General features: G+C 42.9%; 1 protein-coding gene across 2 annotated transcripts in view; it reads left to right on the top strand.

Annotated features, from left to right (window-relative positions):
• The window catches only part of ZC3H12C (zinc finger CCCH-type containing 12C), a 75,850-nt gene extending 63,554 nt beyond the window's left edge, over positions 1-12,296 (top strand). The window contains exons 4-6 of one of the 2 annotated variants that reach the window (XM_028105997.2): positions 2,396-2,630; positions 4,399-4,505; positions 5,125-12,296. In XM_028105997.2, the coding sequence (XP_027961798.1) occupies positions 2,396-2,630; positions 4,399-4,505; positions 5,125-6,521 (1,739 nt within the window). In that variant the 3' untranslated portion in view covers positions 6,522-12,296. The remainder of the gene's footprint in view (positions 1-2,395; positions 2,631-4,398; positions 4,506-5,124) is intronic. The other variant, XM_088017726.1, reaches the window with a different exon arrangement.
• The last annotated feature ends 2,590 nt before the right edge of the window (positions 12,297-14,886 follow it).

Genomic DNA, 14,886 nt, shown 5'->3' with positions numbered 1-14,886 from the left:
AGGGCTCTGGAATGCATCAGGATGCAGTGTGCTTTGTAAACTGCATTCAGCTCCACTTGACCCTCGAACAACACAAGTTGGAACTGCCTGGGTCCACTTACAAACGGACTTTTTACCGCATAGTGCTGTAAGCATATTTTCGCTTATGATTTTCTTCATAATAAGAATACAGCATAGAATACATATAACACAAGACGTGGCTTCCATGTGGTGGTTAAGTTCTGGGGCCTCAAAAGTGAGGGGGTCAGCACCCTAACCCCTGCCTTAAGGGCTGCTCAAAGGTCCGGAGCTGTTTTCTCCCCCTGGGTAGTAATTCTAACTAAAACCTTCAACCAGATAAAACCTGGTAAATTGAATAGTCCATTATTTTTTCACTGTACAAAAAAGGAAACTTGACCCATATTTCAGGCTCTCCCATAGAGATTCAGACTAGCACTTTTTCCAGTGAGATAACACCGATTTCATAAGCACAAAGCTCTGTCTCAGGTGCTGTGCTAGGAATTAGAGATTCAGTTCAACTTACTAGCCATACTGAACCCGTATCTATTTAAGTTAGGATTATTTGTACTGATTGGCTATTCTTTTTACCTCATTAGCTATTCTAGAAAAAGCAAATGAAGCAAGATGATGTTGACCCTTAGGCCACCACACTTACTTCTCTAATAGCTTTGTGGCATATCGTGTATGAGTAAACACTGCCACAAATAAAGTAGCATGGCTTATTCATGAACATAGGCGCCAACCTGGGATCCATCTCTAAGTGCCCCATGCATTCATTCTACAGACATTTACTGAGTATCTCCTGCTGTGCTTCCTGGGCCGAGTGCTAATGGAAATAAAGATGAACATTTTGAGGGCAGGGACCACGTTTCATTTATCAGGGCAACACACAAAAATAATTATAACATGACAAATCCTGTAGTTGAGACTGAGCTTTTCAGTTTGTCCTGGTTTTCTGTGATTAAGAGATCAACAGTTACATCTGTTAAAATTCAGTTGAACAGTGTTGAGAACTTGCTCGGCTCTGTGCTAAGTGCTTACGTATGTGACGGCTCCCTGACTTCCAGCCTCCTGACTGCCTCAGAGGCTCAATAAGGGATGACTGCCAGATATAGAAAATGCCAGAACCTGAGGTTTCCCCATAATTTGCTGCTTCTAATACCCACATTTCCTCCAGTTCTGCTCTGGTGCGCTTCTAAACCAATGTTCTGGTCCTGATGAAATCATGTCAGGAACATCATGAAGTCTATATGCCAGCTTCGGAGCCAGCCGACCCCTAATCCCTCCCTGTTCCCTCCAAGGGACCCTGGCTCATCCCCAGTACCCTGTTGTGGCGATTACAGCCCTTGCTTACCTAATTTGCGTGTCTGTCTGGTGACTGACACCTTCTCAAGGAGAGGTCATTCTTAATGTTGGTGACCATTAATACTTGGCACGCCATACCTGGTCCCTGAAGACAGATTTTTTAAAAATTAGCAATTGCAGTTAATAAACATGGAGAAGTAGCTTTTCTTTCCTTTTTTTTTTTTTTAAATCATGACCCTCCTGACTCTGGGCCAGAATATACAATGGTGGGAAGACAGGAGGTAGAAGAGCCCAAGTAGGAAGAAGGGATGGTGGAGAGAGAACTTTTATCATTAATCAAAATAGGAATGCCAGCACCTTTTAAAAACAAAACAAACCAAACCAAACCCCCACTAAACAAGTCAGAGTTACAAAGTGCTGAAGAACATGCCCACAGAAGACAAGGAGCGTTCCTCTAACTAGCCTTACTCCGTCTGGGCAGCTTTCCCCTCTCCTCACATCTGAGCCCTTCCTCAAGCAGTCCACCCTGTGAGGATGCTGCCCTTGTTGCCACGTGTTTCCTAGGAAAGGACCCGAAACAGGTGAGGGTCATGTCTGTAGCGACAGTTCTGCCTCCACTGTGTCCTCCATGAAACTTCCGCATCGTAAGACTCTTCCCCTGCCACCTCGGGGGCCTCTACTAGTGCTCCTCAAACTCTCCCCCATCACCTCCACTCGTCAGAAAACAGAAGAACAAAATAAACGGGCTTTGGCGGGGGGAGGACGCGGGCGCCCCTGAACCCCACACAGCTGCGTTGTCAGAATGGCGTAATGAAAAACATCACTGAGCAAATGGATGTTTATTCTGTTAAAGTTTTAAACCATTTTTAATGACTTTGGGGGCTATGTTTAAAGCTGTTATTATTGCAATCCTCAGGGAAAAAATATTGGGAATTAAAAATGTGTTCTATCTGCAAACTGTAAATCATAATCCCTAATGAAATGAGGGCATAAATCCAGTTCCTCTCATAAAAGCTCACGTTGTATGCAAGTTGCCCCACGTGTTACGTCTGTACTTACTCGTGAAATTCTGCCCCGATCGTCCTTGCAGATCAAGAAATTCTGCGAAAATTAGAGAAGGAGAAAATCCTGGTATTCACACCATCCCGACGAGTCCAGGGCAGGCGGGTGGTGTGCTATGATGACCGGTTCATCGTGAAGCTGGCTTTTGAGTCAGATGGGATCATTGTGTCCAATGACAACTACAGGGACCTGGCAAACGAGAAACCGGAGTGGAAGAAGTTCATAGATGAGCGATTGTTAATGTACTCCTTCGTCAATGACAAGTAAGTGAACCCATTCACTGACGGTGGGGGGGGGAGGGTTCCTGCTTCCCTGCATGCAGAGGCCTCGCTGCGCCTGCCACGGGCCAGACCCAAGTCACATCTCTTCCCGCAGCCCCGCAGCCTACTTCCCCTCTGATCCCCGGGCCGGCGAGGGGGAGGGGGGTCGGGAATCCGTGCGGGAGGGACAGGCCCCTGCGCTGTAGGACGCGAACATGGCACATCTGTCAGAACGGACAGGGACGGTTCTGGAACATATCGACCCCCCAAAACACTGCCTTTCAAAATCTACCTAGAGCCTTGATCACTTAAATCTATTTTTAAAATACATGATTTTTGTAAATATTATACCAGTGGTAAGACTCCAGTCATGATTAAGTTGATAAATGGGCAGAGAATAATAAAAAGTAGGTATCCTGAGAAATAAGTGTATTTCCAAAATGGGAAATTCACCTGTTGATAATCAAAAATGTGAACTAAATTTACAAAGTACATATTTTTTCACCCATTTAAATCACAAAAATATTTTTGCATGTGCTCTGTGCTGTTAAAGATAGAGTGAAACTGCGCACACAGTTTGGCATGGGTCAACAGAAGCCTTGGAAATACGTATACCTTCTCAGGCCCATCATCTCCTTTCTGGGAATATATAGTCTGAGGAGAAAAAGACCAGATATGTTCATTTCTGTATTTTTTATAATTGCAAGAATTCAGAGGCAGCTGAAGGTACAACAGAGAAATCGGTTAAGCCGCTCTGCATCTAGCAGAATATTTTCAGCTCTTCAGCATTATGAGTATAAAGGCCATTGAGAAACATGGAAATTTGTTAGAAAGACAAAACAAAATTATATTTGTGTTTGGGAAATGTGTATGCATACAGAAATGACTAAAATGCAACACATAAATGGAAAATAGTTGTATTAAGATCGTAGGATTGAGTTACTCTTCTGTTCTTAATGTTGCCACATTGTTTTAACAAATAGTAAACACCGTATTTGCTAAGTGTTCTTAGCCACGTTGACACTCCCTTAACATTGTTCACGTTTCCTGGGTAACTCCTTGGCCCATTTCAAGTTCCAGCATTGACATAATGAGTAGAACTCTTCAGTTGTAACTTCTTCCTGTTAGGCTCTGCATGCCGTGAACTCTTGGATCCGGGAGATTTTTTCCATCTCTCTGCTGAGGCGCAAAGAGAGTGGGCTGTGGGGTTCGATGCGGAATCTCAACTGTGCAGTGTGAACTAAGATCAAAGTCACTTAATTAGGAAAGTGTATTAATCTGCAAAAATTAATTGCAGGGCCCAAAAATTAACCTGAAGGGCCCACTGTCAGGAAGAAAGGAGAGGGGGTATGCACGTTCCCAGGCCGGGAGCGGGGTTGGTCCGGTGTCCGTGTTCCTGTTCACTGCTCCTCGCTTACCCGGCCCCTATACTTGACAAGATCGAGGCTCACGGAATCCCCCTAAAATGGCAGTGTGTTGTTTTCTGAAGTCCTTACAAAATCCTAAGCATGACAGGAAGAAAGAATTCATGAGAACATGCAAGGCTCAAAACTTACTTGACTAAAAACCAATACAAGTTCGGCTTGACACATTTTACTTTTGTGTTCATTAAGAAAATTCTGTGTACTGAGATTTTTTACCCCATAAATGCTGAGTCAAAATACTTGATTAAAAATGTTTTAAAGGCCTTAGAGTGAATCAGTCTCTTACCTTCTGTCTTCGGAATTAAATGATCAGCCTCCTACATCACTTTGTATTCTTTCCCTGACAGGTTCATGCCCCCCGATGACCCGCTTGGCAGACACGGCCCAAGCCTGGATAATTTTCTGAGGAAGAAACCTATTGTTCCTGAACACAAAAAGCAGCCTTGTCCATACGGTAACTTTCCTTGTAATTATTTAACATACGCCTTCAGAATACAGTCTGTTGTTAAACTTTTGGTAATAAAAATAAACATGTTATATTTTGGATGGCATAGTACGTAGTTCTTTGAATTGTAATCAAACATCTTAGCCGTGGGAAAAAAAAGTAATTATTTTTACCTAGTTGGGTTCTATGCAAATGCATTTCCCAGAGTTAAAACATGGGTTCCAAAAACTCCGCTTAATCAGGCAGGTACAAATGTGTTCTGGCATCAAGCGACACCTCAGATGGGCAGGGGTTTAGCGCATTACCGCGGTACATTTTGCTCTTCAGAACAGAAGGTCCTGATTGTGAAGCCAGACTGGAAGCGTGTGGGCAGGGAGGAGTTGAGGACACAGGGTATGGTATTAACCTACACCTCTGGAGGTGACTTAATCGCCCAGCCAGTGTGTCGGTCACTCTAGAGAGGACCGAAGCGGGGAGGACTGCAAGGGAGCAGGTCTCCAGAGGAAGGGACAAAGGAGCGACTCAGCTTACCTTCCATTTCTGCCTTTGTTTCTCTCACAAGTTAAAACCCTGAGCTGCCAGGGTCTGGTGGAACGCTCCTTTGCCTAATTAATGTTCCTCTTCGTAGGAAAGAAGTGTACCTATGGACACAAGTGCAAATATTACCACCCCGAGAGGGGCAGTCAGCCACAGCGGTCGGTGGCCGATGAGCTTCGTGCCATGTCTAGAAACACCGCGGCCAAAACCGCCAACGAAGGAGGACTGGTGAAGAGCAACAGTGTTCCCTGCAGCACGAAAGCGGACAGCACTTCCGATGTCAAACGAGGTGCTCCAAAGAGGCAATCGGACCCAAGCATAAGGACCCAAGTCTACCAAGACCTAGAGGAAAAGCTTCCCACCAAAAACAAATTGGAAACCAGGTCTGTACCTTCTTTAGTTAGTATCCCGGCTACTTCTACTGCAAAACCCCAAAGCACTACATCTCTAAGCAATGGCCTTCCATCTGGAGTTCACTTCCCACCTCAGGATCAAAGACCACAGGGACAATATCCTCCAATGGTGATGGCAACCAAAAATCATGGAACGCCAATGCCTTACGAACAGTATCCCAAATGCGACTCGCCTGTTGACATCGGATACTATTCCATGTTGAATGCATATTCAAATCTGAGTATCTCAGGCCCACGCAGTCCTGAAAGGCGTTTCTCCCTGGACACAGATTACAGGATCAGCTCTGTAGCTTCTGACTGCAGCAGTGAAGGGAGCATGAGCTGTGGGAGCAGTGACTCCTACGTGGGGTACAACGACCGGTCCTACGTCAGTTCTCCTGACCCTCAGCTGGAAGAGAATCTCAAGTGCCAACACATGCGCCCGCACAGCCGCCTTAACTCCCAGCCCTTCCTGCAGAATTTCCACGACCCCTTAGCTAGAGCTCAAAGCTACAGTCACGAAGAACCAAAGTACCATCACAAGCCTCCTCTGCCACACCTGGCCGTGCATCTGCAGCACCCAGCCGTCGGGGCCCGGTCCAGCTGCCCCGGCGAGTACCCCTCCCCTCCGAGTTCCGCGCACCCGAAGGCACCCCACCTGGGCCGCTCCCTCGTGGCCACACGAATAGACAGCGTTTCGGACTCCCGGCTGTACGACAGCTCTCCTTCCCGACCGAGAAAGCCTTACTCCCCCCAGGAAGCGCTGGGAAGCTGGGATCGGCAGAGCTACGGCGTGGACGCGTACAGCTACCGGCAGACTTACTCCTTGCCCGACAGCTCCACGCAGCCGTGCTACGAGCAGTTCACCTTCCAGAGCCTGCCCGAGCAGCAAGAGCCGGCGTGGCGCGTGCCGTACTGCGGGATGCCACCAGATCCTCCAAGGTACCAAGACAACCGAGAGAAGATTTACATCAACTTGTGCAACATCTTCCCCCCTGACCTTGTGAGAACTGTCATGAAAAGGAACCCTCACATGACAGACGCCCAGCAGCTCGCCGCGGCCATCTTAGTGGAGAAGTCACAGCTGGGCTATTGAAAGATGATGCATCTTTGTGGTGTTTAGTAGTTTTTTGTTCAGCTCAAATGCTGAGGGAGGTTTGCTACAATAGCACACGTGATCTCCTTCTCGGCAAGGAGGTTATCTAGTATCCATTTATGTGAAATACTGTATCATGGAATCTGTATGTATAGCCCCACGTAGTGGAAGTATCACGGGATTGCTTTACATTCAAACTTTTTTTTAAACATTTCCTTTTTAAAGCTCTCTCCTTGGCTGGAAATTTTTCCAGTTTGATTTATTAGATGTCTCTGTGATCTTTGATATTAATCTTTGGTGCATCAGGGGTTTATATGCAGCACTTTTTATCCTTGTTTCGTGTTTTATTAACTTGGTGTTTGTCTATCAATTGCAAGCAATTACAATACTTTCAGAATGTCGAACATTTGACTAGACCCTAGCCGACTATTTTTGCAAGCCAAGCTTAATTGGAATCTTTTACAGCTTTTTAAGTTATTTTTATTTGGGGGAGGTGGGCTTCTTTGTGCTGTAATCATTATTTATAGAAACAAAGATATACGACAGCACTGACTTTATATTTTAAACAAAATGTAAGTTACCGGTTTATATGGAAATGGGTAACAGTCTATATTAGAATGATTTACAACATGGCACTTTTCATTGTTTTATTTTTGTTCGGGTTTTTTTTTTCTGTTAAGTAATTAGTTAATTTAATACGGTTGACTTAAAGGAAAGCAGATGCAATCAATGGAAAAAATTGTTTCCATTTTTTTTTTAACGAGTAAGGCAAAAGCCGTAACTATTCCAGTTTAGAGCTTTGTTATCCAGCTATGATGTGCTTCTAGACGGTAGAAAATGGAATTGAATTCCCAGATTCTCATTAACCTGTATTTTTAATGTGTTCGTCCTTCTTGTTTCGGGGCACAACAATACTGGATAAAAGAACCCTTTCACAGTACTTGCCTGTTTTTAATGAATCTAATTATTCTCAATGCAACTTTTATATTTAATATACTCTTTAGCGTTCCCGCTATTTATCAAGGCTGGCCTGAGGTGGGTGTATGTGTTGAGGATATGCAAAATTTATCGATACTGCACTATAGGAATGGTGGTGGTGGAGGTGTTGTAAGTGGTAACTTAAAAATGTTTGTAAGATAATGTATATTTTCCATTTTCCTGAAGGTAGTTTTTTGGGGGGCCTGTTATATTATTAAGGCCAGATTCTTGCCACAAATAGTGTAGTTTTAGCTACAGACTAAAGTCTGTTCTAGTATTAGTAAGGGATATTTCTGGTTTCAGAGTCACGGGTTTTGCTAGATGCGAATTCATTTTTGTCCTCAGCAGACAGACCCCGCATTGAGGGGCAGTCGGGTGCCTCACATGACTTGACTGTTGCCTCCAGGCTCCGAATTTCGCTTCGTGCGACAGACTCCTCCTGATCTGTGTCTGCCGTCTGCCTCGATGCCCGGGGTATTCCGACCATTCTCCATGCTGCAGTTTGAAGGAAAGCCCTGAAAAGCCAGAAAGTACCTTTTACTGTTGATACAAATTGTATCTTTTTAACTATAAGAACTATTTTGATTTGTAGATCTAGTGAAAACACAAATGTGTAACTATGATTAGACTTTTGGGCAACATTTTATCCCTTATTTAAATACAAAATTTTAAAGTAAAATTGAGGTCTAGGATAGGGTAGAAGATAAAAGTAACAATTTAGGTAAGTAAAAGTGTCTGTCTTAGTTCTATAGAATATATTAAAATATATTAAATACATTTATTGGCATTTTCTTTCTCCTAAAACTTATCTAGCGAGAACTTAAAAATAAAGGTAAAATGCTGCCTGAAAATAATGTCCAAGCACCTTTGACTAGGATAACATTTTCACTACTTGTGTGACACTGTGTGTTGCATGAAGTAGGATTTGGGTATACAGTAAATGCTTCTAAAAGGCATTGTGCATATTGACATATCCAATAATCTGAACCGTGTTCAGCAAACTTAATTCAGGAAAGTGGTGTTCTACACAATTATTCTGTTGTTGAGGTGAGTGTGGCCCTCCTCTGTACCCAGAAACCATGCAGACGGTGCCACGCAAACCATTCTGAGTGATGTCTGGGTGCGACCCTGCTCACTTTGTGAATCTCTTCTCCGATTTCGTCCGTCACTCTCTGTAGAACAAGTTTAAGTGTAGAAGTAAACTAGTGCCAAAAATAGGGTTACAGATGTGGAGTACCATTTATTTTAGTCATGTTCTAAGCCTTTTTTTTTTTTTTTTTTAGTATGAAGTCCTTTTTAAATTGTAGGTTTTGGTCCCATTTTCTTCATGTTAGCGTTTTCGCTATCTGAAGACTCTGCCAAACTTTACTAAATCTATTTCAGGAAGATCTTCAGTGACTTGTGTATCATACTTTCAGTCTGAGCTTCTCATGTTTTTAGCTAACTATTTGTCATTTTCTCGTGGATTTTTAAACCATGGAAAAAGAGTGTAGCTCGCCACTACCTGTCCTGAAGTTGAATAGCTCTAAACTGCTCTCACTGAAATCCTTCAGTATAATGAAATGACCTGTGAGTGAAGAAATACCAGTTTTCTTAGGTCAAGAGAACAACGTGTCCCCTCCCCCCCCTTTTTTTTTGTTTTCAAGCACCCATGTTGCTTTCAGAGCTTAAGAATGAGATATTTGGCAGACTTTAGATACAGCAAATCCTTAATTCTCTCAAGCAATAAGTAAAAGGATCCATCACTAAATTAAATCCATAGCTGATCCCAAACCTTCATTGCAGCCAAAACTTTCACCTTAATCTTTTACCAGATTTGCTAGCAGATAACTGGAGAGGGAGGTGTTAGCAGAGAAACTGCCCAGAGCGGTCAACTGATAGAAGAGAAAGAATTCAGATTGGAGCATTTGGCCCCTGACTGACAGCTGGCTGTACTTTACCCAGTAATGAGCCAGTGCACAGTCTCTGTGTCTCAGTACAGAGGGAGTAGCATCCAGCGGCCCGACTCTTGGCCCGCACGGCTTCCTCCCTGCACGTGATATGTCCGTTTTCCGTCCGTTTACGATCTCTGTATCCTGATAGAGTTTGTCATTGACCTCAACATTTGAAAGAAACGCACACCAGTATCAAATGTGTGATACTGGTAGAAACTTGAACTTTGTGCTTTTATGAAATTTCCTTTATGAGAATATGTAATATAACTTAAAAAAAAACTTTTATATGTATATATACATACATGCCTACATACTTGTCAAAGTATTAAAAACGGGAGAGGATGTTACGCTATTGGTGTCCGACCTTCCCTTGGCTGAACTATGTCTGAGTTGTGGAGGACCAAGCCTGCAGCCCAGGTGACCAACGATAAGATTTTAGAACCACTTGAATGGAAAGCAACTCCTCAGTGGTTTTATTCCTGGTATTTTTAAAGAGTTATTTTGATAATTTTAATAGAATGTGTAATTTTAAAACAAAAAACTTAAAGTAGTATTGATTATACAGATATTTAACATGTCTTTTACGGATGTATCTATGTATATGGACAGTAATATATATTTATGAAACAAATACACTTTGATTATGTTGTAGCTATTAGTTTGTGATAGGCTAGATAGGGCTCTGGATATGTATGTGTGTGTGTGTGTGTGTGTGTGTGTGTGTGTGTGTGTGTGTGTGTTTTGAAAACTCTCGAGCTGTTTTTCCCCCCCGATTTAATGGCACTGACCGAAGGTATATTTGTTTTCATTCTCATTTTTGCTACCCAACTGACTTATTCAAGATGAGCCAGTTCCTAGGTATATACCCACAAATAAAATGAAGTATAAAACCCATGAACTACACACGGGCATTAGCATCAGAGAAAGCGAGTTAATCCAAGCTAGAGAAGCACGCATTATTTCAGATCGGCCTCGGAAACTCCCTAGGCCCGGGACTGACCAACTCTTTCGGTCAAGGATCAGGCAGTAACTAATCCAGGCCTTGAGAATCATCTGGTCTCTCTAAACTGCTCATCTCGGCTGGTACAGCACAAAAGCAGCCGCGGATGAGAAAGTAAATGAGCAGTGTGGCCATGCGGCAATAAAACTTTACTTAGCCGCAGGCTAGCTGGGCTGGTGGGCGGAGTTCGCGCCTCCCTGCCCCCGAGGGAGAAAACCCAGGATTATTAAGCCGGAAGTCCTGATACATGTTAATATAAGAAACAAGAACTGTTTCAGTTGACATTCAAAGACAGTGTTATTACTGATGGCCTTCAAAGGATTGCAAGACGGTCCTATTAAAGCATCCTAATTCCCTTGTTTATTCTGTCGTATCCGTTACTTATTAGAGATACTTCTGTGTTTAACCGCACACCCAAAAAAAAGCATTCTGACAACAGATGTTTTAATAAGTATTGAAATTTTTTCATGAACTTTGTATTTCTCTTGACAAACGGGAATACCTTACCTACATTTAGTTTTTTAAGGGCCTCACGGACCAAAAATTCTGTTGTATTTTAAAAATTAGCATGGAATTAGCCACAAAATATTTTAAAGACTGCATTTGTCAGTTACATCTTTATGCTGGTTTTTTGACTTTAAAAAAATGACAGATGTGCCCTTCTTTAAAAATGGTTTTAAAGGAGATAAATATATTGTAATTTCACATACTATAGCTTTATTCTGTAAGATTAAAAATTGTGACTAGTGTAATTGTAGCTATAATGTGCATTTGCTGTATTGTGACTTAAGAAACCAAGCGTATCCCTGCTTTCCCTGTCCAAACCTTTAGTATAGATCTTTTTAGACACCTTAGGACTGTCCTTGGTGAATGATATTCTTGATCATGTGTGATTTTAAATTCATTGAAACTACACACTGTTGAGCGTGTTCATTCACAGTGCTTTATAAACTGTGTTAACATTATAATATTATTTCTGTAAGAACATTAAATGGTTTTGAACATTACCATCCACTTCAGTTATACTTTTAAAATTGGAATACAACTCTAGCTTTTTAACAGTATTTACAGTTTAAAATGGTTATTTTTTTTTCTTTAATGCCATCTGTTAACCCGCTCTTTGTTGCAGTAACACTTTACGTGTTAGGAGGAGCTTTTTCCCTATGGTCCCTAATCTTGAGATTTAAAAACAACTTAAGGTTTTGAGCATTTGGCAGTTAAAACTTTTTTGAAAAGTCTGTCCATCTATTAATTTAGTTTGATAAAATTTGTAAAACTTCACTTTTAAACCATGTACCAAATCTGCCAAGTGTCTGTATAAAATAGTTTGGTTGAATAACAAATTGTTGTCCATTAAAGCTTTTGATCCCTCTCTCAAAGCAGTTTATGTCTCAAGGGGAAAAAAAAACATTGAAAAGCAATGGCTTGTTTTTACATAGTATATGTTTTAGATTTTCTTTGGTTTTTTGAAATTATAGGTTTTCTACATAATACAGAATCCCCACAAGCAGACAAACCTCCTCAGAGACATAAACCCAGTGCTGCTAGTGAACCAGATGGCTGATCTCATCATTTCCTGTTGGTTGTTCCCCCCTCCCACCCCCCAGACCCTAGTCCCGTGCTGATGGAATTTCCAATTTGGTTCCTCAGATTTTTCTTATAGGAAAATAAGGTACAGAATGTTTAGAACAACCATCTGACAAACTGATATGATTCTATTTATCCTCTGTTCTCTGTGTTTCTGTAATGGAATTTTTACAACTCCAAAAAGCAGTATTTTAGACTTACTGGAAATCCATATCAGAACAGCGATGTGAATCTGCCACTGAGAAAAAAAAAAATTAAAAATTTCATTTTTTTTTATGGTGGTTTGTTTTTGTGTCATGAAGCAGTTGACTTCCTGCAGCAGCACAGATGCTAAATAATCAAGGGCACCTTTCTCTTGTCTACATCCAGTAGTTAAGAACATAGGATATGCACATGTTCATTACCACCGTGGTAGAGCCATCATTAACTCATATGAAAACTGGAATTAAAAGCCAAAGACAACTAGTCATTCCTTACTATCCTAATAATTTCCCACCGGTGATTAACCTAAGCTCCTTAGGGCTTTCTGCATCATCTCGTGACCTGATGAGTTCTCGTGTGTAGCTCTTGTTCACTGAACCCTTCCTGGCACGAATCAAGCCTAGAATCCCACTAGCGCCCACTCTAAGTAGGTTCATATCCCTTATTTTATACCCACTGGGAATTGAAAATATTCTATTCCGTATGTAGTCACAAATCCAAAACGGCCTAATGATCTAGCATATTCATGTTCTATGTCCGTGTCTAAGAAACTTCCAGATCAGAGAGGGGGTTTTCTTTTCCTCCACTGTTTTTCAGGTTTTCATTTTGCTTCTTGGTTTTTTGGGTTTGGTTTTTGGTTTTACTAAAAATCATTTGTCAGGTGCCCCCCCCCCCCCAAGCTCTTTACCTGAGATCTGGATCGAGGTGATTATCTCCTCTCCGGCAGCAGAATGAACGGTGATGTTCAGCTGTAGTTGGCAGAGGACGCAATGCATTCCAAGTCTGGGTGAGGCGGGAGGGCAGGACTGAGCATCTAGGGAGGCCACACCGTGGGTTAGTGCTCCTAGTGTACTCCTCCCCCACCTCATTCCTTCATCTGCAGAGAAAGGATTCACACATCCTGATGAATCAAGTAATGCTGGGGAAAGCGAGAGGTGAAACAGTAGCTCGAATGCTGAGTTTATTCACAACAAAATACCTATCACTGGGTCTCTCGTTAGTTGAACATACATACACATCAGCACTTGTGCTTCAGCCTCAGATGCTGTTTTAAAGATTTGTTAATTTTTAGAGAAAGAGAGCAAGCAGAGAGTGAGGGAGAGAGAACCTTAAACAGGCTCCACACCCAGCATGGAGCCCGATGAGGGGCTCGATCCCAGGACCCTGAGATCATGACCTAAGCCGGAATCAAAGAGTCAGATGCTTCACCAACTGAGCCAGCCACCCAGGCACCCCTTGGCTTTAAGATTTCCAAAGCAACCTTTTAAAAAATGCATTCCTTTCTCTGTGCAAGCCTCAGGCCTGACGTTGGAGTACGGCCCCTAGAGGCTGAGTCCCACTGCACACCCCCTATGTGCAAAGATGGGCAGACTACAGAATGGAGAGAACCACCACCTCATCGGCCCGGTTGTCAGGACTGAGTTAGACCCTCTGCACAGGCAGATCCATGAGTTCACCTAGTCATGCAAATACATAGTCCTTTTCAGATATTCCCCTTAGAGCCTTCTTTACAACTGTGTTGTGGAAGAGTTTCAGTTTCAGAACACACGGGTGATGTGGTATTTTCAATGGTGGCATCTAGTTCAGGAAGGACATTTTAACCTGTTTAAAGAGTTCCTGGCACCCTATTTCTGTGCTACCCCACTGCGAGGCCCTTCTCGGCTAAAGTTTTCCATATATCCTAATAAGGAAATAAATGGAATGACAAAAATGACGATAAAACAGAAGGTAAACCTTCCAGAAGCTCACAGCTCAGTAGGTCATGGATGGTATCAACGCTCCCCCAACCCAGTTCTCCTAAAGTTGCCGCTCAACACTCCCCTTGGCACCCCTAACCCCTGACCTGGGTGAAAGGAGAGGTCAGTCCCTCCTGATGGGAGACTCCAAAGCCAGTCTGGACAGAACAGTAGGTGCTATGGCGGCTTGGGCGGACTATGCACTTTTCTGGGAAGATGTCCAATCCAACTGGGGGACTGTTTTTCTCTTTGAGCCCCTGCTCCTAGTTTTTAACTAACGGCTCCCCTCAGATTTAGAGAGGGCTAGTGGGGGCCCAATACCAAAGTGAAGTTAAACCACGCTCCTCTGCAATAGGCATTACCCCTCCCTTTCTAGAAATGAGAAGACTAAGACGCAGAAAGGTTAAAGCACTTGCTCCAAGGCAAATCCCTCTACTGCTTCCCAAATTCCTTTTTCTGTTTACTGTGCTACAGGACAACATTCGGAACGCGCACATGGCTATCCTCGATGTGGGTTATTGTGTAAAAATTTAGGAATGAACACCATGCTAGGACTTCACTGAGGGCAGGGAAAGACTAGGAAAAAACAGGAATTAGAATTTGTGTTTCTGCATTTTAAGAGACCCCCACGCATTCAAGACTCTGCTTTCATGAACCAAGAGTCATGACGAGGGGTAACTCAAGTTGCAGGGAAAGATGACCCGAGATCGGCCTGTCCTGAAGGCTTGTCTGGTGGCCCTGGCCCAGGACGCAGGCCAGCTGACCAGGGCTCCCTGCTCAGAGCCTCAGGAAAACCAACAACGCTGGGCAATTCTGTGCCAGAAGGATTGGAGTCTGGACTCCTGTGTCCACCTCCCTCCCCCAACCCCCTTAGCACCCTTGTGGTCCTAAAGAGTAGAAGGCAATACATTCTTTTCTAATGCTTCCAA

This window comes from Eumetopias jubatus, unplaced genomic scaffold, assembly GCF_037043125.1.
Source record: "Eumetopias jubatus isolate StellerSeaLion01/CBP00866 unplaced genomic scaffold, mEumJub1_p1.0 scaffold_13, whole genome shotgun sequence".
NCBI classification, from domain to species: Eukaryota; Metazoa; Chordata; class Mammalia; order Carnivora; family Otariidae; genus Eumetopias; species Eumetopias jubatus.
This window is presented reverse-complemented; position numbering and strand designations above follow the sequence as displayed.